At 41.2% G+C, this 24,220-nt stretch overlaps 3 protein-coding genes across 3 annotated transcripts; 1 reads left to right on the forward strand and 2 right to left on the reverse strand.

The window, feature by feature from the left end:
• The first annotated feature begins 209 nt into the window (after nucleotides 1-209).
• selenof (selenoprotein F) lies at nucleotides 210-8,172 on the forward strand. Its single transcript, XM_085142074.1, has 5 exons — nucleotides 210-330; nucleotides 2,796-2,963; nucleotides 6,360-6,423; nucleotides 6,867-6,916; nucleotides 7,036-8,172. Exons 1-5 carry the CDS (start codon nucleotides 283-285, stop codon nucleotides 7,165-7,167), a joined length of 462 nt encoding a protein of 153 aa, XP_084998200.1. The 5' UTR covers nucleotides 210-282; the 3' UTR covers nucleotides 7,168-8,172.
• cldn18 (claudin 18) lies at nucleotides 7,175-13,106 on the reverse strand. The gene is made up of 5 exons (XM_085142070.1): nucleotides 12,734-13,106; nucleotides 11,198-11,362; nucleotides 9,704-9,842; nucleotides 9,500-9,613; nucleotides 7,175-9,334 (listed from the first exon to the last, which is right to left on the reverse strand). Exons 1-5 carry the CDS (start codon nucleotides 12,951-12,953, stop codon nucleotides 9,238-9,240), a joined length of 735 nt encoding a protein of 244 aa, XP_084998196.1. The 5' UTR covers nucleotides 12,954-13,106; the 3' UTR covers nucleotides 7,175-9,237.
• A 541-nt stretch (nucleotides 13,107-13,647) lies between these two features.
• Nucleotides 13,648-16,022, reverse strand: LOC146498027 (transcription factor Sox-14-like). Its single transcript, XM_085142071.1, has one exon. It carries the CDS (start codon nucleotides 15,360-15,362, stop codon nucleotides 14,637-14,639), a length of 726 nt encoding a protein of 241 aa, XP_084998197.1. The 5' UTR covers nucleotides 15,363-16,022; the 3' UTR covers nucleotides 13,648-14,636.
• Nucleotides 16,023-24,220: the final 8,198 nt, after the last annotated feature.

The raw sequence follows: 24,220 nt of genomic DNA on the forward strand, positions 1-24,220 counted from the left end.
GAAATGACCGAGGCGAGGAAGAATTTTTTTAGGCTGGCTTGGTTTATGCCAAAATACAAAAAAGCATAAAATTAAAAAGAAATATTATTTTTACTTCAAATATTTACACAATATGCTTACTAAGTTTTTTTGTATGTATTTTATCATTAAAGGTTAAAAATGATAAATAAAAGTCAGAAATGATTATCACTAACGTTTATCGGACAGGCGCGACCACGGACCGACCTTCAGTGGAATAAAGAGGTCCTAATAGTAGTTTTCGCTAACAAAGCAGGCTCCAAAATGTCGGGAGAGGTGTATCTCCTGTGGCTCCTGTCGCTGTTACAGACGGTGAGTTTATTAATTGTGAGAAATGGCAGCGCTGGCCGCTGTCATAGCTGCTTACAGTGAGTGTGAGCGGCTGCGGGGCTGTTTGCTGACGATCTTTAGGTTCAGCTTTTAATGAGCCACATCCTGCTGCACCCAGAGCTTCAAACTGACGTGGCTTATCCTGAAAACAGCACCGAGTCCCGGGGGAAGTGATACCTTTATAATGTGCTTGTTAGATTTTTGCTACTTATTATGTAGTTACTTTTTCGAGTCTTGTGTATTTTAAGGAGAAAGTCGATGACAAAGAGAAGACTTCCGGTGTACTAAATTTACTGTACCTGAGCGCTTCTCAGTGCCGGTGCCGTGCTGAAAAGTGATTGGTAGTATTTAAACTGTTGTAAATGATTTATTTTCTATCAAACATACATCATATAAATGATATCCAGTCGTTTTGAGCTACAAGGAATATTTCTGTCACAAGGTAGAATCTGCAAGTTTTTATGTGCCCTTTATTTATTTAGGTAAAAAAAAAAAAAGCTTCATTGACATTTGCTGTCTTTTTCTTTGTAGAGAGTGAGATGTAGCCAAGATGGCAGCACAAATAGCAAGAAATATAACATCATATTTCTATAACGATATTAAAAATGACTGGATTGGTTATAATGTAGATCATAGAGTGGGTACAATAAAGCCGGGTCATAAAGATGCTTGTGGAACAGGTCATTTTATATATAACTTCCTTCATAAACCCTGTTGACTACAGTCTATTGAATAATATAAGCAAAAGCCTTTGACATAAAAACACACACACGGAATCATTGGAAATCACAATTGTTTGCACTACAACAGTTTAAAAGCTCGTAGTTTATTTAGAAGATAACCTTTCATGCTAAAGTTAGAGGGAGACAATCATCAGAATGAGATCTTCCTCGACCCAGATATGAAAGTGTTTGTGGGGTGGTCGAATGTAAGAGGACACTGATGCGAAAGCGAATCACGTTTTCCTGCCGGGGGCGTCTTCAAGGAAAGCTGACAAAGTTGATTAACAAACAGCAGCCCGGTGGTCTGTTATTCACAGGCTGATTTAGGCAATTTAACCCTGAAATCCTCCACGCAAAAGACTTTTGCTACTTCAGGTTATTGTTATGCGTTTTAAACTGGTGTGTTAGGTTCTTTGGAAATCTCGTTCAAAGGCATCTGGCGTATGAAATGCGTGATTTTATGTTTGTTTCTGTTAGAGTAAATATGCATCATTTACAGTTTAAAATGATTCTTATTTTATCTTATACTGGGGGCTTGGTGGAAACCCCAGTTCATCCTTTGATGATAAAAGCCCGTCCTTTAAGCTAGCTTTCTTCTGATTAGCTGCCCCTCATAAACAAAATGTTTAATCAGCTGGTAGGTGAGCTGCTTGCCTGAGACGACCATGTTAGGGCATCCTCGCTTTATGACAGCATACCGAGCCAATAATGGAGAAAAAACCAAACAAACTGAGTGTTTGGAGCTGTGTGAAGCCTGAGCTTGAAAGTACCACACACACTGTCAGGTTAGGTGGTACTCTCTATCACGTTAAGGAGACACACAGAAATATAGCATGGGGCAAAAATCATGTGACATAATTTTGAACTACGTAGGAGCTGACAGCGGGGTATAAGAGTTTCTAGCAGAGTTTCCAGTCCCTTTCAGGATTCAGTTGAATATTTTATTACTCGTTTTAAGAGTCTCAATGGTTTGACGCCCACTTAACTGAGCTTTTGAGACCCTACACTTCTATCAGAGCACTGAAGTCTACAAACCATCTGCTCTTGGATATTTCTAGATCCAGGCTTAAAAGCAGAGGTGATAGAACCTTTTCACTGTTGGTTCCTAATCTTTCTAACAACTTACCTTTTCACAAAAGAGCTGCCTGCTCTTCCTATCATTTTCAAACACTTTTAAAAACCCATTTGTTCTTGCTTTGTACCCTGGCTTTTATTCTGCAAACAGTCTTGTGTACTTGTTTTATTAGATTTTTAGTGTGTACACATTGTACACACATTGTAGTGACTGTTAAGTATAGTGTATATTTTGTATAACCTGTACAGCACTGTAGCGTGTAGCATGTTAATGTGTTTCACTATACAAATATTACACAGATAACTCAATGTTCCCTGAGTGACAGTAGTATTAATACCCTTTGAGGTACCCATTTAGATTGTACTTTGGATAAAAGCTACAAATTATAATTGGTGAAGTATATACTTTGGTTTTACTCAATAATATAATTCAGCTTTTAATAATATATTTTCCAGATAGATTGATATCTAAATTTGTTTTGAGATGGCATAACTGTCCTAGTACTCTAAAATCTTATATGACAAAGTACTTAATTGTTGCTAATTTGAACTTTTTAGTTGTAGTTGTGCTGTTGGAACCTAACACTTCTGTCCTTTATGAAAACGTTTGTTTCTTCCTGCCTTTATTTTTGTCCTTTTACCTCCCTTCAGCTGTCGGCATACGGTGCCGATCTTTCGTCTGAGGCTTGCAGGGAGCTGGGTTTCTCCAGCAACCTGCTGTGCAGTTCCTGTGACCTGCTCAGGGAGTTCAGCCTCGCCAAGCTCCAGCCTAATTGTCAGCAGTGCTGCCAGCAGGAGGCCCAGATGGACGGGCGCAAGGTAAAGAGAAAAACGGACGGCTCACGGATCGGGTCGACAGAAAGCAACTGCCTGTCTAGATTAAGGCACAGCGTGGAGTGTGATACAAGGAGATTCAGAGTAGATGAAGTGTAACCACAACCAAGGTTAAAGAGCATATAGTAAAATTAAAAATTCACGTTTCTTAACTGTGGGGGTCTTGAGCTATGAATGGATGCTTAGTTTTAAAGAAGACATTTTGTTCTGTTCCTCAGTTGTTTGCAGAAGTGTTTACAGGACCTCTGTCGAAATGTGTCACGTTTACTGACAGGGTCATGTCCCTCAACGCTCGAACTGCTACTAAAAACAGCCGCGCTTTACCCAGCCTTCTGGTTGACACTGTTTGCAGCTGTGCCACACACAGCCAGTTAATAGCTGTCCGTCTCAATCTTTCTCAGATGTTCAAAGTCGAGGCTCCTTAACCTCAGCTCGGGGTCGGCGTGTCAGGTGTTGCCCTGTCTGTAAGCAGTGAGGGCAAGTTACTGTATGCTCGCTGCCCCGGATATTACAGCTTGCTTGGGAGGACTCTCTGCTGTGCTCTGGCAGATAAACACTGACTTAAGTGATGGTGGAAAAACGATGTAATTTTTCCCTGATTAAGCAGGGCCCCCAGTGCGTGTGTGTGTGTGCGGTATCCTAGCAACAGCACCTTGGAAATGTGCAGCACACACCTCATTACACCTCCTGATGATAACTGTGTTTCAGACAGACACTTAGAGCAGAGATTACTCCTCTTCAGCGCTGGAGTGAAAATGTCACTTAGAAGAGCAGTTGCCCATCTCTCGCTGCACTCGGAGGTCTCCGATGGAAACGACAGCGTCACTAAGCACATTTTTATCCTCAGACGGCGACAATTATCTGCCTTAAGAATTCCTTTCAGCGTTTCAATTGCCATCAGCGCCGTATTGTTAACGCTTTCGGCCAAATGGCTTACTGCACAGCCTGGTCTATTAGTAAGATTCACCGAGCACGGAGGGCATTTCGCTTACTCATCTTCGAATGTGCTCTTCTCTGCAGACCACCTGGGTGCAGCAGCACTTCAGCTCCTCTGGGTGTGAATGATGTATTACATCTCTGTAGAACAGCTAAACCTTTATGAGAGTGTCTCAGACCTCTGTGGTGCGCAATTGATGATGGTAACACTGGAGGCCTTCGTTTCTTGACTTTAAAGTGGACTTGTGCTCGTTTCCAGCTCGATTTATTATTAAACTACACTTGACCACCTTTAGGAAATTCTCATTTCAAAATAATCCTCATTTATATACTGCTCAAAAAAGTAAAGGAACATTTTTTTAAATCCCAGTATAGCATCAAGTCAGTTAAGCTTCTGGGATATTGATCTGCTGTTAAGTTGCTGAGGGGGTTGTTAATCAGTTTCAGCTGCTTTGGTGTTAATGAAATTAAGAGACAGGCAGTTACTCTAGGAGGGCTGGACAGGACGGTTAAAGTCCTTACCCCAGCAGCAGGACAGCAGTCTGCTTCTTTGGGTAAGGAGGAACAGGATAAGCACTGCCAAAGCTCCAAAATGACCTCTAGAGTCAAACAACTAGAAACAGACTTCATGAGGCTGTGTAGTCAAATTGGGATTTGCCATAGAGTACCAGAACTGGCACTGGTGCCCGGTGCTTTTCTCAGATGAGAGCAGGTTCACCCTGAGCACATGTGAAAGACCTGAAAGGATCTGGAGAAGCCGTGGAGAAAATTTGGTGGTGGGTCAGTGATGGTCTGGGGAGGCAAATCCATGGAGAGACGGGCAACAGCACCCTGACTGCCATTAGGTATCTGGATGAAATCCTTGTGCTCGTTGTCAGAACTTACGTTGGTGCAGTGGGTCCTGGATTACTCCTAATGCATGACAGTGCCTGACCTCATGTGGGGAAAGTATGCAGGCAGTTTCTGGAAGATGAAGGAACCGATACCACTGACCAGCCCCACACTCGCCCGACCTAAATCCACCAAAACACCTTTTGGACGTTTTGTTTTGGTCTGACACCACTAAGTTGCTCCTCAGACTGCCCAGGAGCTCTTTGATGCCCTGGTCCAGATCTTGGAAGAGATTCCCCAGGACACCATCTATTGTCTCATTAGGAAGTTCCACATCATAGTTTCAGTTAGATTTTTGGGGTGTCTTTGAATCTAGCCCTCTGATTGCTGCATTTGATGGAAATGAAAACAAACACATTAGCCAGTCCATATCTGGCAGTATTTGTTTTCTCATTCAGATCTGATGTTTTCAACTTTTAGCTTTAGTTTTTTTGAGAAGTGTATTTTACTGAGCCTCCCTGCAGCCCCTCAGATCATCATCGGTCTGAAAGAAGCGATTTAAGCTGTTTTCTTCATTAAAAATCATACTTTACAATACATTGGCTGATTTTTGAACAAGATTCTTGTCGGCTGCTTACGTAGTGTTTGGGCCCCCACAAAAAAGCTTTTTTTTGCTGGACAAACAGCAAAATGTTCTGAGATCAGCGACTAACTGATTACTCAAAAAGAAGTGTTAGAATTATGATCAGGAATGGTCCTGATCATCATGGAAAATATGGATTATACGTTGTCTGTATATTTCCTGTAAACCTCTAACGTAATCTGTTCAGATGAGATGATTTATATTGATCTATCAAAGCTGACCTCTAAGTCAGCTTATTTTGACAGGATAACCATTAGCTTAAGACATGCCAGAGGTAAAGTTCAGCTTTTAAAGTCAGATTCTTTATTTATTTATTCATTTTTAGCTTTGAAATCACTGATGGAGGGGGTGAGTAGTTAATTAACAACACTTTGAAATGTTAAAGTGCTGCAGTAGGTCTGGATAAAGCAATCCATCATTAGTTTCCCGCTCCCAACCGAGTCGTGACTTTCCACCGATCTTCTGATCTGCCATGTGTGGTAAAATGAAAAGCTTGGAAATTTAATTTAAGCTGTGCCGATGGTTTACAGACACACAGAGGAGGACGGGGAGAGAACAGGAGAGGATCTTAGCCTTGCATGCGTAATTTAATTTGCTGTGCAAACCGGCCAACCAGGCCATTTACCACTCTCCTCCTTGAAAACAACACGCAGAGCGTGGCCTTGAAATACTGCTGTGACACTCCAATTTCCTCTAACTTATTGTGTGTTGGTGCCGGAGGTTTGATTACAAGTGAGCCCTGCACAAACCGCCATCCATCAGCCCCACTCCATATGCACAGGCTCACAGCTTAATGACCCCCAAGGAGTCGCCCGGACACATTTATGAATCAGTCTGCCTGAATCAAATTACTCCTTCGGGCAGACAGTCCATCCCCAGCGGAGCTTCGGTCCTCTCAGACTGTGTGCAGGCGTTTATGTGTTGGGAGGAAATTTCTCGGACTGCCTCACGTTGTGTTTCTCTCTGTGCAGCTCTACGCTGGAGCCATCCTCGAGGTGTGTGGATGAAAACTGGGGAGGTTCCCTCAAGTCCAAGGTGAGTCCTCAGTTGGGGCATCATTACTTGTTTTGGAACAACAGCTTTAACTGAAACTGATCTTCTTCCTCTGTGTGAGTCTGTTTTAATCAGTGGGAGGGACAACAGCACTAAAAAGCCAGCAGGACTGTTTTCAAACAGCCTTTTGAAGCATTTGTTTATCCTTTGTCTCTCCCACATGGAGACGTGTGGTTAAATCCGGTGTCAGGTTGCAGCGGTGTAGACGCTTCAGCTCATGCGCGGGCAGACGTCTGGAGCCCCACTTGTGCCATATGTCTGTCGTTTGCTTGCTTCAGCTGTGTCCCTCCTGTGTTTACAACAATCTCTTCTGCTGTCAAAAATCTATTTCGGGGATGTTTCGCAGTGGTCACTCATTCCAAACCTCTGAGCTAAAATATAAAGAGTTAACTGACTCATTTGTCTCTTTTTCCATTTCTCATCAGCTTTTGTTAGGAGTGAGAAGCCAAAGATGTTCAAAGGTCTTCAGATCAAGGTAGCCGCGATGAATCGTGTTGCTAATGTACCAGCATTGTTTGACACAGTAATTATTCTCAGGAGATGCAAACCAGATTATGTTGATCAAATAAGCCTTTCTCGTTCTTCTCCCCGCAGTACGTCAGAGGCTCAGATCCTGTACTAAAGCTTTTGGATGACAACGGGAACATTGCTGAAGAACTCAGCATCCTCAAGTGGAACACAGACAGCGTGGAGGAGTTCCTGAGCGAAAAGTTGGACCGAATATAGACACGAGTTTAATTTGTTTTGTTTTTTTTGTTTTTTATAATTTGGAAGACTCAGTTTCCCCAAATTACAAATAATGATTTATTCACTGCTTGTAGTTGAATCTAGCTGTGCAAATAGTTTCTCTGTGAGGTCTGTGCCTCCACCTTCAGGTGAGAGGGATTTTGTTTGTGGTGCTCTGACACATTCGTACAAATAGCCATCCATAACTCGTCTGTGATCAGGCTGCTGCTGTAACAGGTGAACTCTTGCAGCTGTTAATCTGATTTCCCACGTTTTAGTCACCACAAATGAAATCTAGTTCACCTCCGTTTTATTAGCTCGTGGCAGAAAAACTCAGGAGACATGAAAAATTCATCAAAATCTCTCGCCGTGGTTGGGGATTACTAGAGGCAAGTGAGCAGATATGATTTGTATTTTGTGTGAACTGAGATGTCTTAGTTATTTACCAATTTGTACACAACTTGGCCTTGATAGATGGTTTCTGAATCTCTGATCTGTATGACTGTTTGTTTTTTGTTTTGTTTTTTTCTATCTGAAAATCACGAGTCATCTGGATTTCACCAAACTGCTCACGTGAGAGTGTTCAACAGGATGAGCTTCAGTTCAGTTTTACTCATTAAGTACTGATCACACATTTAGGTTTGAAACGACCTTGCACATAATGAACTGTATTGTCTGTATGTGGGACTTCCTGTTCCCGTCTGTTTGATATTCTTGTATCTTTTTTTTTGTTTGTTTGTTTTTTTGAATAATGCTCAACATTGCGACTGATCGCATTTGTAGTCAGAGTAAACAAATTCTAGGTCCTCTCCAAATGCAGATGTCTTTGTAGAGGCACACGTTAGTGAAGAGCTCACAGGAAACCAGTTTTGGCATGTGAGATCTGATGTAAATTTGTGTTTTTCTGCACCATCTGCTTTGAAGAGAAACTGCATTTGTTTTTGGAAAGCTTTTTATGTCCAGGTGATGGTCTAAATATGCAACAATAAACAGAGTCACTGATGATTTTTCTCTCCATGCTGTGTCCTTTCCATTAGACATTTCCATGCTAAGTCATTTGTACTCACCAAACATCTGACTGTACTGTGGGTACAGGTTTTAGATTCATAGGTATGACTTGACTGACATCTAGTGGTTATTTATGACATCACATCAGTCCTCTGATGCATTGCCATTTTTAAAAAATTATTTTATCTTAACAAATTTTGTTCTTATTGAATGGCCTTTTTTGTTATTATAAAACTGTAAAAACATTTTTTTTTTCAGCTGCTAGTTTGGGTTTCAGTAGAGATGTTTCCATGTCAACACCAAAAATAACGATACAGTTACAGAGCCATTAAAGCTCTTGGTACTGCACTGGATCCAGCTGTCTGATGGTTTCACAGCAGAACCAGTTGAAGATGGGGCACCAGCACAATGTAGGTGAATTTCAGGCAGCCTGAGTCCAGGTGCAGTAAGCTTCTAAGCGCTGTTAAAAGATATCTGCCTGGTTGCTTGTGTCAGCTTTAAACTTGCCTGACCTTATTACAGATCTCCCTTTACAACAATACATTTGTTTAGGAAACGGTGATACAGTGGCCTGATTTTACCAGGTCTACCTGTTCCTTGGACCTATCTGCAAAATATACAGCAGTAGTAAAAGTTTCTATACATACGTCATACTTTAAATACCTGCATGTATAGTCAGTAAATGCTTGGAGCGACCACAACCACTTGGTGCACATATTTTAGGAATCACTGTTTTATTTTCAGACAGATAATGATTACACAAAACTCAAGTAAAAAAAAGAAGCTTCAGTTACATGCAGCATCTCAGCATCACATAACCACTGTTATGTCCATGTAAAAAAATAAAAATAATAATATAGCCAAAAACTCTTTCCTTGCACCTGCAGCTGGACAGATGTGAGACACTGCTAACTTCTATTATCAGAAAATAAAAACGTACAATTGAATGTGTATATGAAGCAAATGAAAATAAATCCCCTTATAAGGCAAACTGAACGTGTTAAGCTGGAAACACAATTCTATAGTAAAGTCAGACTACACGTGTTTACGCTGTGGCTGAGGTTACACATACTGGTGCTCTTTCTTGCCTCCCTCTGAGCGGTGGTCCATCACTTCAGTTTTGTTGTTGGACTGAGGTTTGTACACAACCCCTGGGTAACTGCAAAAGAAACAAATGGCAGGAAAAAATCTGCTGTGAAAATGTTTCTCATGTCCAGATAAAACTGCAGCAGAAAGTAATTTAAAAACAAAACAATCTTTGCATTTTTAAAAGGTTTGCACTCTCATTAGTTTCTGGCATTGTACGTCTATGAGGGGACTTTACCGTGGTTTCTCATTTTTTATCATCTCTCTGAAAGCGAGAGACTTCAGGATGCCACCAATGAGCAGGACGCCCCCGCCGATCCAGCCAACAAACAGTGCTGGGCCAAATGTGTAACTGGTAAAAAAAAAAAAAAACATTACATTGCGCACACACTATAGGAATTATTTGGAGAAATAATTACATGCAAGCAAAACAGCATCATACGTGATTATTCCTACTCCGCCCATTCCCATGTTCATCCCCTCTCCCATCATTTCTTGTGTGTAGCTGGTGTAGGTGGACGTCCTGAAACTTTCCACAATTTGATTGGCATACACAGAAGCTCCTGCAATGCCACACACACCTGAGAGAAGGAGAAAAACAGGAGCTCAGTAATTTATTTACCTCTGCCACACTCTCAGCTTGGTCAAATACTGCTATAATGACTGCAGTGGATGCTCTTATTAAACATGAGGTGTTTTAACTAATGAGGTGCAAATAATTCCTGTGGGCCTCAGACTGATCCAAACTGCATTCTGGGAGCCCATATCAGTTTATTTGACCATTAGATCAAATATACAGTCTGTGCTGTAAATTTCAGATGTCAGATGCAGTTAGCTAGAGCTTTAAGAATACTTCCTGCAGTTAAAGTTATCTCCTGGATATGATGAATGTCAATACTTCTTTGCAAATACTGTAGTTTCATGAAAGAAATTATCATAGAAACTGTACAAATTAAAGTAAATACAACAAAAGCACAAAATTGTAGGTTGTATAGATTACATTAGTGTAAAAGAACCTCATTAAAATTAAAGCATCACAACATTTGTGCAGCATTGTCCTGTAAAAATGTAAAATAAATTACAGCATGGTTGCTTTAAATGTTACAGCAACTTGCTGGCAACACTGCTGCAAGTATTTTACTTACTCTTACAGTGTAGCTCAGTATGGTGTCAGTGGATGGTTTTATCTAAAATCAGCCCGGTCTGAGGAAAGTTTACAACTGACCCATTCAGAATCTGCTACATTTGGTGGTCCCGTAACTTTAACATAATCTAATGAAAGTGTACAAAATTTTAACTTCAGTTCACATATTGTTCCAGTTACAGGCCCTCAAAGTATGTAAGGATGGGTAGAACGTGGCTCTTTTTAGGTAGCATAAATTTTTTCAGTATTTTTGAGCCCTCATAACTTCATAAATACACCACATTATTATTTCATGGTTGAAAAAAATCTATAACAAAAACCATTTAAACTCTATTGAAAACTGAAACCGAATGAAAAAATGTAATTTGGGTAAACTTCAAGGGTGGTTCGTACAAGTTATCTCATATGAAAGAGCTCCGTTTGACCTTTTTACCTGTTCAGGCCAGGCTCAGCTTCAAGTTGCAATTACTTCTATGTCAAAATTGTTTTCTGTAACAATGATTTTAAGCCATTTACAATGGATGTCCCTAATTGTATGACTTTCAGCACAGAGGCCCCGCCCACCTGCCTGTTTGTGAGGGGCATCCAATCGGGTTTTGCAATGTGCAAGATTTAAAAAAAAAGATGATTTTGAACCATTGGTCATACAAAGATACTCTGGTGTCCAATAATAGAACCCCACCCCTCCCCCCCCCCCCAAAAAAAAGAAAGAAACCAAAACCAATTCAGTTTAGTTTGTACTAGAAAGTAGAGAAAAGGCTTCATTTGAATTTCACAGAGGTAAATAATGACCTGCGATGACGAACATGATGCCAGCAGTGAGGCTCATCTTAGCCTTTGCGCTGTCTGCCATCTTGTTCATTGTGAGGCAGCTCAGGGAAAAGACTGATATCAGCATCCCGAGCACGCTCAGCACCACACCCACTATCATCAGAGCTCGCACCGCCTGGAAGGTACCTGGTGGACAGAAAACACGGAGACCTTAGCGCGTTACATTGACTCCAGTCAACCTAAGACCACTGATGAGTTCAGTTCAAGTCTTATTATGTCAAAAACTGTAGATGGCTTCACAAAAAAACACTTACGGCTTCTATCTGACAGGTAGGCTTTTATACTCAAATGACTAATTCTTCAAATACAATGTGTCTAAAGATTTGAAGTGTGTTCTCTTACAGTAGATGTGCTGTTGGGAGGTGCCTTTGCTTGTTGTTTGTTCTGCTTTCTGATAACCGAGTCTCGGCCTGGCCTTTATGATAGAAGTGCTAATGCAAACACTAATAGGTGCAGGCCCAACCCTCACAAAAACGAAGGGTTTGATCTCTTTTTGTTTTGTCTTAACTTCCTCTTTACTTAGTCTGAAACGTATCTACATCCTACACGACAGTCCAAAACTTCTACAGACACTTTTTAAAAGTCAGGTCCATGGCTGATGAACATGGTGAGGTTTTCACCCTATTATTACCAGTGGGGCATTTCACTTCTCAGCACTTTTCCTTTTTTTATTTTTCATTTTTGTCCTCACTTCAGTTTTAGTTGGTTTCCAGTTTGGATTTGCTTTTTAAAATGATCATTATTTGTTTGTTTATCCATATGTGTATTTTTTATTTTAATATTCAGGGTCTTTGTTAAAAGAAAGTTTCAAATAAATGCAAAAATAAGTTTTTACAGACATGATAATATACCTGTGAGTTAGGTTTATCATGTTTTTATGTTGACCAAAATGAGTTTCCGAAGTGCAAAACATTTTTTTCCCTACAAGTTCTTCAACCTAATAATTACATTTTACTTTGTAAAGAGTTCAGGGAGGTTTCTAAGTGAGGATGTTAATCAGCCAATGTTGTTCACTTCATTATTTTACAGTTGTTGTTTTTTTTTTTTTTTACAAATTTGTTGAATGAAAGAGACGCAGAGAGGGAAGCGATCTTTTTCCAATGCTGTTTCTTTTACATGTTTCATCATGGCCGAAATGTTGATGTGAAACAACCTCCTCCTGGGACATTTGAGAGGAAGCATATGTTGGATCTCGACATACGGCCTTGTCCTGAACGTCTACCGAGCACTCAAGACATTTTAAAATAACCAAATTACAGAATTGCTTCTATGATCAGTGAAAATGTAACATCTCCTTTAAGAGCAGAGACGGAAGAGTGTTCATTTCCTTGTTAAGAAAAACTCCTGCGGCTGTGGTCTTGTCAGTGAGGGGAAAAATAATTCCCAGCCTGAATATGTTCAGTGTTTAAGACAACAATGATTTAGACTAATTTGAAAGCAAACAGTCAGTCACCGGATAGGATGTGAAAATTAAGGCTTGAGAGAGCCTCGCCATACCTGAGTAACCCAGAAGGCCGTAGAGCGGGCGGCACTCTGTGAGTCCGGCGGAGGTCGTCTCACAGTCTTGCCACAGACCCTTGTAGGTATAAACGGAGGTCACAACCTGCCCCTGCCTGTCCTTCACGCTCCAGTTGTTCATGGCTGTGGCTGCAATGAGGGCAGCTGCACCGATGAGACCCAAGATGAATCCACCATTTTGCAGAACTGAAGGCGCCATCGTTGTGTGGTGGTTCGGAAGCTGGAAAATATACACCTCGGAGATGCAGTGTGTGTGTGTAGATTAATAGATACTACTTAAAGTATAGCTGGACATATAACCGAGTGTAGATTAAGGTGTCACAGTTGTGCCGTGTGATGCAGAGAATCAAAAAGTGCAAAGAGGTGCTTTGTAGTCATGGTGGTATAGTGTGGTGGGTGGAGGAGACTGGGTGTTACCCCTGGGTGATACGGCAGCATGGGTTGGGCTACCAAGTGGTGCGAACGCAGTGGCGATAGGAACACCTGACACCTCTATGAGTGTTTTAATGTAAATACGAGAAAGAACGTTACTATTCCTGCGAATTACAAACTGTTTGTCAGTCTAGAGTCGTTAGTAACACCCTCACACTAGAAAAAAGTCCGGAAAAACAAGGTACAGATACACACAGGTGAGCGGGAACCGATCAGGGTGGCCAAAGCTCACCATCAGCTACACAGGAGGACTTAAGAAGTTTAAGAAGATTGCAGGCTCTCCTCTGTCTTGAGCTGCAGTGTCCCTGCTAAAAGTACAGTGAGGAATATTTGATGCATTTCTACTGTGTAATGCTGAACAAATGCACATTTAGACAATAAAGAACACCTTGTTTTTTTTTTTCATTTACACTTCCAAATACAAGAGATTTGCTTGCTGAGCTTTTGTACATGAAGACCAGAGCTCACTGTGAGTTCACTTTCTTGTATATTGTAGACGTGAAACAATCTGGTACCTCATACAGTTTCCGTGATTCTGCTTATCACTTGGTCAACAAACGGGAGAGGAGATAAGTTCCTATTATTCGCTTATCATCATCACCCTGGCTCACTTTTGCTTAAACACACACACACTTACACACACAGAGTCATGCAGTAGTCAAACATGACTGGACTGGAAAATGTAATTTTGTAATGTTTGCAATGTTTGTCAGTTGCTGTGAAGTGTCTGTGGTGTTTTAGTATCTGTTTGTCTTTAGTGTAAGTCTGTAAAACAGCTTATCGGGAGATAAGTGGTTAGAGCTTAACACAATCGCAACAGTGAAGTAATTATTACAGCTCATGTGTGATGTAAAATATGATTAACAGGGTTGTGGATCACCCCCAGTGACTACAACTACCAGCTTCTGCTTAATATTATTCATCAAACAGAAACTGACCCACTGCTTTACCTGGTTTAACACAGTCTTAATGCAGTTCTAAACATACATATATAGACAGTCCCTCTGAAAACATTTATTATTGCCAATTCAGAGTACAAATCAATCAATCAAACAAAAACAGTGAGAACTAATGAAAAATACAAAACCTGACTGTTTTGGAAAGGGGGGAAGGGACAAGTCTATAACTTCAGCATGGTGGTCCTATGTTATGCATGTCCACTGTATTTAAACTGAAATGATTTTTATTACAAAAGAGTAACAAATTAGCATCATCACCACCCTCCCCCTTCTCTAAATACTTTTTTTTTTTTTACTCTATTTACATGGAATAAGGAGTAATACAGGGACTTTTATAGCTTTTTTTAATCAATCCGTGATTGAAATATCTGCGCTGACACTTTAATATTTAAATGTGGTCATCTAAGCCTGAGTCTCTAAACGACCTCTTCTTCTTTCTGTGCGCAAACTTTCCCCCTCCTGCCCATGCGTCTTTATGTGTATCCAGTCTGTCACACACTGGAGCTGGGTGAAGCGTACGAGTCCATGCCGCTCTTGGTCATCCCTCCAGGAAAGAGGATATATGCCACCTGGGGTTGTAAACTAGCTGCAGACCAGGCGCCACAGTTACACGGCATCATGTATCCCGGGCCGGAAGGCGATGGGTGAGTGTGGGTGTGCTGTGCGGGGCAGGGCAGACCCCCAAACCCTCCAGTCTGGTATCCAAAGGTGTGCGCGCTGTAGGGCACGGCGCCTGCGGTCAGGGAGTGCGGTATCTCCGCCATCCGCTGGACAGCTCCGGTGCTGAAATGTGCCACCGGCTCCAGGAGAGAGAATGAGGAAGCAGCGGAGGCGGGAGCCAGGAGAGCTCTGGCTTTATCCCCGGGGACGAGAAAAGAGTCGATGGAAAATCCTTTCAAGTGTTCCGCTGCGTCCCCAAGTAAAGACGGCAGCGGGAAAACGAACCGGTCCCTCTTCAGGAGACTCTTAGGTTTGCGCCGGGGTCTGTACTTGTAATCCGGGTGCTCCTTCATGTGCTGAGCCCGCAGTCTCTTGGCCTCGTCGATGTAGGGACGCTTCTCAGAGTCAGAGAGCATTTTCCACTCCGCTCCGAGTCTCTTGCTGATTTCAGAGTTGTGCATCTTCGGGTTTTCCCGGGCCATCTTCCTCCTCTGACCTCTGGACCAAACCATGAAGGCGTTCATAGGTCTCTTGATGTGATCTAAAGGTTTTGCCATCGCAGGGAAAGACGCATTAATTAAAACACCTACTGACCGCACTTTAAATTCACCTACTCCTTCAAAAAGCTCATGTTTCTCTAGTGAGTAAAATGGAAAAGTGCGAAGAACTCTCGGGAATAGCCAGAGAAATATTTTAAGCTAACACTAAGTCCAAATTGACTGAAGCGTTTACACAAAGTGGAGCTGAAAACTACATAAAGCCAAAAGCCTGGGCGTATGAATGGAACCAAGAGGAAGCTTGTTATGGAAGATGCTGGGCATGTCATCCTCCTCATCATCACACCACTGTCACGGCGGGCCAAGCCAATGGGAATGAGAGAGCGCACTGTAATCCTCTCACAAAAAAACTGACTGTGAAGGCCTACAACATTTGAGGGGCACCCCCTCTTCTCCCTCTCCAACAGTTTTTAGTCTCTTCAAGTCTCAACTGAGAGAAGCAGGGATGAAAACCAGCGAAGAAGCTGGACTGCAGAAAACTAGAAACTAAAAGGATTTGTATGAGGGGGTTGAAAGGTGCGGCTGCTTGTGGCCCTGAATGCCTCATTTGCACAGTAATAATCTTCATTTCAAAGGAAGTCAGCTACCCTTATTTTATTTTATTTATTTTTATTTATTTTTATTTATTTTTATTTTTATTTTTATTTTATTTTATTTTGACAGGTTTTCTGAAACTGTGCCACAGTTAGCACCACAGTTGTTCTTGGCTACAGTGTTTTCTTTTTCTACTCTCAGTTCTGTTTTAAATTTTGTGCTGTCCATTCAAAGTATTCTTGCATACCTCTTTTGTTAATCCACGTTGAACCAGCTCCTATTGTGTTTAAATGCATGGTGGAAAAAACACAGTGTCTAAAACCACTGTGTTTTAGACACTGTGTTTAAAAAAATCCCAAAAAGCCCAAAAAATCCAACTGCAACTTGTTAATTCCCCTCAAATTGCTAAAACTTCCAGATTCCCCTCCAACACGGATGACACGGCTCTTGAAATATGGCCCTGCGTTAAACTAAATTAAATGGGAATGCCTGCAGGTCTTGGCTGGTGGGCCAAACCCCAACAAGCCCTTGCATAATAAGCTGACACCTTTAAAATGCTTCCACTGGCTTTATTGAGGAAGGACCAGTACATTTCCAAACAGGTGATGATCAGCCTGAGATGACTTGAGAAAAATAAGTGCTATTTCATTAGTATGCCTTAAAGATTTCCCCATATTCAGCTTGGCTGACTGTCTTTAGAAAGAAACTTGTCGGCAAGGGTCTTTGCCTCAACATCTTACTTTTGCATGCCATGGTTGTGAAACTGACAATGATTCAGACCTCAGTCCGATCTTAACAAAACGCTCCCAAACTCTCACCCTCCCTTTTTCCTGCAGTTTTCCCACTTTGCGATGCCACCCACCGTGGCCCGATCTCTGTTCTCTCCAAACTCGCTTCCACATTTGCCGCAAAATCAGTTTTTACTCTTACCTTTTACATCGCTCATTTGAATTCTGTCCAATGACACAATGCAGGTTTATTATATATCAATATGTGCGTGAGTGGCTCACCCCTCCCTCCTTCGTACTCTGTGGGATCAATATTAATCAGAGCTGTAATTCACAGGTCCTGGGTGACTCCATTGATTGTTACAGGTTTTTATCATTACTATACCTTATCTGATCAAATGTATGCTTCAGCTTTCTCATCTGTTATTGAAGTGACATTGGTAGAGACTGAGCAGCAACTTAACTATGAATTATATGTAGTTTATGTGCATATAATTTATTATTGCCTAATATAAAAGGTAACCCTAATGGTTTAATGTATAGACAGTGTTGGGGAGTAACGGAACACATGTACCGCCGTTACGTATTTAAAATACAAAATATGAGTAACTGTATTCCGTTACAGTTACCGTTTAAAAAGGTGGTATTTAGAATACAGTAACTTTGTTGAAATAAATGGATTACACGGTGGTACTTCCCTGTTTCATATTGTGGCGGGTCAGGACTGTTTGGGTTTTGTTTGACAGCTACTTCTGTTGTTCCAGGCGGCAGCGTTACGGTTGCCATGGTTACAGGGTGACGCTCTCTCTGCCTGTTTCCTGGGTGAGCGAGGCCTTTTTGTTGTTGTTGTGCTAAGCTAATAGGCAGAATGCTACCGGTATAGCTCTAAAGAATGTAGCATCATAGGCAGTGTAGTCCGTGCTGCAGGGAGAATGGACTGCCATACACGTTATGTGTCTGTGAGCGAGGGAGGGAGAAAAAGGAAAAGTAGCCTATGAGCTGTCATCGAGCAAAAACGGGAGCTGGAAGCATGTAAATATAATAATAACCACTGCAGCCAAGAAGATTGCCTGACGAGCCCAGTTGTAAGTAAGCTATTAAGACTCGACTGTACACCGTGTTCGTGTTTTCCTCCAAAAACAATAAGTTCCGTTGGAGCAGCCTTTCAACGCCTCTCTCTGTCTCTTGCTAGCAAAGTTGACCCAGACAACAAAGTAAAGCTAGTTTTCGGCTACTAGCCCGACACAGAACCCACCGTATTAGCCAGAGGTCCCTTTACTACGGTTCGGAGCCGCGGACCTTCAGTAACAGTAATAAATCACAGCAATAGCGCATTCATGTAGTTGTAAACAGCATGATAATATATTAAGTAATCCAAAGTATTCAGAATACGTTACTCTCATTGAGTAACGTAACGGAATACGTTACAGAATACATTTTAGGGCACGTATTCTGTAATCTGTAATGGAATACATTTTAAAAGTAACCTTCCCAACACTATGTATAGAATACATGTACTGTAGAGGCTCAACATATAACAGGGTTTCCAGGCCCAAAAATGACTTCTGCAAAACGGATTATACCCACGACAGAAGCAGGATGTGTTTGTCTGTGAGCAGACCTGCGGTGGTCAGCTGAAGCTCAGGGTTTAGGTTTCGGTTGCAGCGATGAATTCAGATATCAGGGTACCAGCGAGAAGGGGGTGCTTTATTTCATTTACCTCCCACAATCAAAGGCGCCGCAGGCCTCTTCAAAGGCAAAATAAATGGACATAAAAGATCCGGTAGGGCACAATGCGTCAGTGGTGGAGATGATAAGACGTTTTCGGGGAGTGTTTTTTTTTTCCCCTGTGGGTTCCCTCGCAGCAGACGGGCTGGAGGGATAAAGTGATTGGCAGCAGGGGACAGACAGCTGATCTGTCTCCTCATAGCTGTGCTGTTATCTCCCGTGCGGTAGGTTCAGACGGGCCTCGCACGCAGGAGGCGCCCGCTGCCACACAGAGACAATTATTGCTTCTGCAGAGGGACCATGTTTTAGAGAGTTTGCCACTGTTTGAGAACAACAACGTGCAAGGTAGACTGCACGAAGGGCAGCGCGGGGAAACTATCTTTGTCACTGGTATATGTCGTTTTTCTTTATCCTGCAGAAAGCTCTCTCTGTTGTTTTAGTTGGGGGGGAAATAAAAATAAATAAAAGAAAAACGTGTATTGTGTCTGTGTTTGGAGTGACTTCTAAGAAAGGGCAGTGTTTCAACTCTGGAGAGATGATGGGGGGGAAATGGGTAATAAGAAAAACTGCCAGCAGCACAAAATGGCTGTCGTAATCCGGTTATCCCCAAGGCTCTAAAGATACCGGTCCTCTCCTTAGGAGTCTATCTTTTCTTCTTATGTCAAAACTGTCCTCTATGCACTCAGGTGGATTAAGGAGTCACACTGTAGAAAGAAATTGACAGGTACAAAAAGACCTGGGGGTGAAAAGGAAATGAAAGACGACACGGAGAGGCAGGCCAGGCACTCGAGCCGGGGAGTGTGCTGGCGTCTGACAAGAAAAGAATCCATCAAGTCAACTTAATGTTGAGGGAAGAGCAGTTTCCTGCTTATTTACCACATTAATTGACTGCATATTTATTGGCAGAGCTGATTAGTAATCGCATAAGTCTTTAATCTTATGAAATAGCTTTTTAAAAAGATGAAACACTGATGGGTTTGACAGGTATATTGTTCACTGATGTTCCAGCATAGTTTGTGTTGGGCTTACAGTTTTTTCTGATTGCTTAAGCACATTTTTTGTAACTATTGGCTATTTTTGCAAAACTCTACACACAAATAAGAAAACCTGTCACCCAATTATCAAAACATTGTAGTTCTCTTGCAAAAGCGAACACAGCTAGATTAACTCTTCACACCTTCGTAAAAATGGTGTTTTCGTATCAAACAGTACACACAAGCCATCATCTACTAAGCACACAATGCGCCAACTGCACACTGATGGTATGAATACAAAACACATCTGGCTTTTGCTTTCTCTGTGTACAGATGTCAATTGAACATTCTGCCTCTGCCCCCAACATCTGGACGTCTAGCAATTCTGTAAAGTAACAATTTCAGTATTTTTGCATGTATGGTACTGTTGTGTTTCTCATTAGAGTATGGCAGTGCTACAAAGTACTTACCGATTCTCATTTCGAAATGTCCTAATGATGCTTGCCACAGTGTAGCGGCTCAGTTTAGGCTGAACCCGTTGGCCAGCTTCCCTCAGGGTCATCCCATGGTTGATGACATGGTCCACTATTGTAGCCCTGATGTCATCAGTTATTCTGTTTCTTACTCTTCTTACCCTTCCTCTTTCCCCTCCTCGTCCTCTTCTTGCTCCTCTTTGTCCTCTTCCTCTAACTTCCTCTAACCCTCTTGCTTCTTCACCTCCACGTCCTCTTCCTCCAACTTCTTCACCTCCACGTCCTCTTCCTCCAACTTCTTCACCTCCACGTCCTCTCCCTCGGCCTCCTCTGATTCTCACTCTTCTCACTCTTACTGCTCCTTCCATTGTACTCCACATAGACAGCTTACCTGTGGCCTGTTTATAGTGCTTAGGCTGATTGCAAAGTGGACTAATTATCTAAAACAGTTTTCACATGTGAAAGTGTGCCAGACAGTTGGCAAAATAGTGTTAATGATAGCCATACATGTGTATAATTTTGCTAGGAGTGTGTTGGAAATTTGGTAATTGAGTGTAAGCAGTGAGTTGTGCCTACAGTTTTGCAAAGTGTGTGTTACAAAATTGCAAACTGAGTGCAAAGCAGTGTTTGTGCTTTTAGTTTTGCAAACTCAGTGAGTGGTTTTGCTATAAGTGTTAATAGTTTTAGGAATTGTGCTATAAGAATCACAGTTAGGGTTTAAGCATTCAGAAAAAACTGTAATAGAAGCTCCTCCAGGCTGTCCCTAAGAGAAGATTACATCCCGGATAGGTCACGTCACGGTGCATTGTTAAAATAAAGCCCCCACTTTGAATTCACTGTTTTAACTGGGAGTCAGTTGGCTAAAATCAGCCTGTTTTAATCGTTTAACGTGGTTCAGAGGAACCTTACCTTCTTACAGTCATTGTTGGGATGTTCTGGGGATTTTTCCTTTGGGGAAAAGGGTTTATTGGAAAATTGCATGAATGGCTTTAAAACTCTTACTACAATCTGCCCAACCTTGTCTGCTGGGAGGTGGATCAAAGCTGCTGTAAAGGCTTATTAATAGGAGAGTTTGGGCTGCTCTGACAAGGCTTGGAACTACAGCACGGCCTGATTTTACTGACTGAGTAAAGCTCGTGACGTGTAAACAACGGCTCCTTTCGAGCTCATGAGAGCAAATGAAAAGTTGAGCTGGGGCGGGATCATTTTCTTAATGATATGAAAGGTAGTTACAGGAGCCTATAAAATATGAAGGGAGAAACATTGTTACTTGAATTTATCCATCATCCCCTCCAATCAGCCAATCAGACGGCAGCCCCTCGATGCATTTAGGCATGTAGACATTGTCAAGATGACCTGGTAAAGTTCAAACTGAGCATCAGAATGTGGAAGAAAGGTGATTTAAATCTCAATCTCTGCCATGACATTCAGATGGTAGTGTCATAATTTGGTGTAAAGAACATGAATGCATCAACAGCTCAGTAGAGGTGGGAATCACCATACATCCCACGATACGATATTATCACAATACTTAATGCACGATACGATATTATTGCAATTTTTAAAAATATTTTGCGATATTCAGATTCTGTACATAAAGGTAAACTTTATCAATATTCATTTTATCTAATATCAAAGTCTCGCACTCAGTCTTTCTCTCATTTCAGTCAGTTTTATTGTTGACAAACGGAACGGTTTGTATTACAGTCTAGTCCAACTTAACTGAATCAACCATCTGGTACAATTATAGCTATTCTGAACTATGCTATTTATGAAAACTATGCAGCCCCTTCAGCAACTGAAGAATTTAAAAGTAAATCAAAACAAAATATAATTTTACATTAAATAAAAAAGTTTTAAACTTAATTAAAATAAAACATGTCTTAAATTAAAATAAGTAAACTGTCATGTTTATTGCTGCCAAAAAAAAAGTTAAACACATTTGGACAGTGAAGGAATGTCAGGATTCTTGCTCAGAAAAAGGATCAACATGCTCTGAAGTCAGAGCACAAAAACCTTTTTTGTAACAAAATATCGATTTCTGCTGTCCCAGTATCGATACATTATTAGCAAACAAAATATCACGATACTACACAGTATCGATTTTCCCCCCACCCCTACAGCTCAGGCTGGTGGTGGTGTAATGGTGCGGGGAATGTTTTCTTGGCACATTTTGGCTTCCTGTAGTACAAACAGTATTGTTAAAACACCACAGCCTACCTAAGAATTGCTGTTGACCATGTCCATTCTTTTATGACCACTGTGTACCCATTTTCTGATGGCTCCTTCTATCAGTGCACCATGTCACAAAGTTCAAATCATCTCAGTTTGGCTTCTTGAACAAGACAGCGAGTTCACTGCACTTAAATGGCCTCCACAGTCACCACATCTCCTTTGGGGTTTGGTAGAAAAGGAGATTAATATCATGGATGTGCAGTCCAGCCTAGTACTAGTGTAGCCAGTAAAGTGACTAGTACATGCATTTGGGCAGATGTATGTTTTTCAGTACTTTCAGCCCAAATCCACAAATGAATTAAATAGATTAAGCTGTGTGAACTCCCCACCCCCGACCTAATTACTTAAGTAGTTTGAGTTTAAGTGACTTTTCTACCCGTTCTCTCTCTCTCTCTCTCTCTCTCTCTCTCTCTCTCTCTCTCGCTCTCTTTTTTGCTGATGAACAATTTTAATCGATTTCTTTGTCAGTTAATGTTGTAGCTTTCTAAGTGCATGCACCAGGGAAGTACCATTGTTCTCTGTTTGTTGAATTGATTTCCAAGTCAGTTCCTCAGCCTGTGATTTTTTTTTAAAAAATACATTAATATAATGAAAGCTGAGACACCATATGTGCAGTGGGTTGCTGGGTTATCATGTATCATGGGTTATGTGTATCATTGCGTCAGTATAGATGGGTCTGTCTACTGCAATGTTATGTTCACTGTAAACAGATAAGAAGACATCTTAAAGTGATTTACCAATGCTGTTAATACTAATGCTGGTAGTCATGCAGCCTAAAGAGTTTATACATGAGAAGTAATGAGCAATGGTGTCATTTCAGTAGTGGAAATAATTATTTCTGCCTAACATGGTGGAATTACAGCACTCCACTGCCTAAAGAAAAGATTGTGAAAACAAAGTCATTTGTGACTTTTTTATTATCACTTAATAAAATAATAGTAATGTAGTCATGATTGACAGTATCTCAAGTGACTTAATAAGCACTTGAATTTGACCAATGTGACATAAACCACACTGTACAATCAACAATGTTTTAAATATTTGACTTTTAAATTAATTAAAGTTTGTAAATTCAGTAAATTTGATGTAATAACTATTTCAAAACCAAAATAAATCTTGGATCAGTATCTTAATATTTACGAACATCTACCACAGATATTCTACTTTATGCCCAAGATACAGTAATCGTGGCATCAAATGGATTCAGACTGAAAAACAAATCAAATAAACCTGTCATGAACTTTTCTCTTTTCTGTAGACCAAACAATGAATAAACTCAAAAATACATTAGCAGTTTAATTGATGGTCAAAATGAAATTCTTGGTTGTACGCCAGTATAAAAATGGGGAAAGTTTGCGTAATAAATCAAAATGCTGAGCTTGTAATCTCAGTCATCGCTTCTATCAACGAACAAACTCAGCAGAGAAGAGCGAGAAAATTACTGATTTATTGACAAAAAGTCTCCTGTTTACTTATTTATTTTTAAGATCTCAGTGAAGGGTCGAAGAAGCAGATAAAGATCATCATATGGAGAAACTGCTCGGGTGCCTTACCACATTAATCTGCCGTGCTTTGCTGCACATCAGTGTGTGTGATCTGAGTGTGCACTGATGGTGTTTGAGAAAAGGTAAGCTGAGTTTATCTAAGGTTCTGTTTTTTTCTGCTGGTGAATTTGTTTCCATCTGATGACGTGGAAAGCTCTGACGCGCTCAGACTTAAAATTTTTGTCGTTTCAGCTGCAAATAAATACACTGAAATCCCGAAACATTCAAGTCTAACAAGAGTTTCTGACACTTCTGAGCGGCCCATTAGGAAACGTTTCAGCGGGAAAATCCCCAAGATTTTCAGTGCTCCAGGGAGGATTTCACTAAATCTTGTGCTTATTCTCATGATACTTAGGAAAAGTAAAGCGGTTTTAATAGCTTTCCCCTGACACATTGATGGTAGAATATGCTTTGGCTCTGTGGCAGATAGCTTCAATCCGAGGTCGACGGAGAGGGGGGTGGGGGATTGGCTCGTGTCTGCCTGCCAGTACGCTCTCATAAGGCCCCATCTAAACCAAATTAATACACTTCCTCCAACATCTGAGGATAAACCTGAAGGCCACATTACTGTGGCAGCCCCTATCAGCCAGCTTGTAATACAACCGAGTCAGCAGTCAATGAGATACATTTGCAACCAGGCAT

The sequence above is a fragment of the Neolamprologus multifasciatus genome, chromosome 18 (assembly GCF_963576455.1).
Source record: "Neolamprologus multifasciatus chromosome 18, fNeoMul1.2, whole genome shotgun sequence".
NCBI lineage: Eukaryota > Metazoa > Chordata > Actinopteri > Cichliformes > Cichlidae > Neolamprologus > Neolamprologus multifasciatus.

Bases quoted from the DNA above. Each gene is read 5' to 3' on its own strand.
- cldn18 (XM_085142070.1), bottom strand. From the start codon at position 12,953: ATGGCGCCTTCAGTTCTGCAAAATGGTGGATTCATCTTGGGTCTCATC. The intron at 9,614-9,703 runs GTATGATGCTGT...TTTTTTTACCAG, and splicing joins GGCGGAGTAGGAATAATCAC to TTACACATTTGGCCCAGCAC. The intron at 9,335-9,499 runs GTAAAGTCCCCT...TTTCTTTTGCAG, and splicing joins ATAAAAAATGAGAAACCACG to TTACCCAGGGGTTGTGTACA.
- LOC146498027 (XM_085142071.1), bottom strand. From the start codon at position 15,362: ATGGCAAAACCTTTAGATCACATCAAGAGACCTATGAACGCCTTCATG.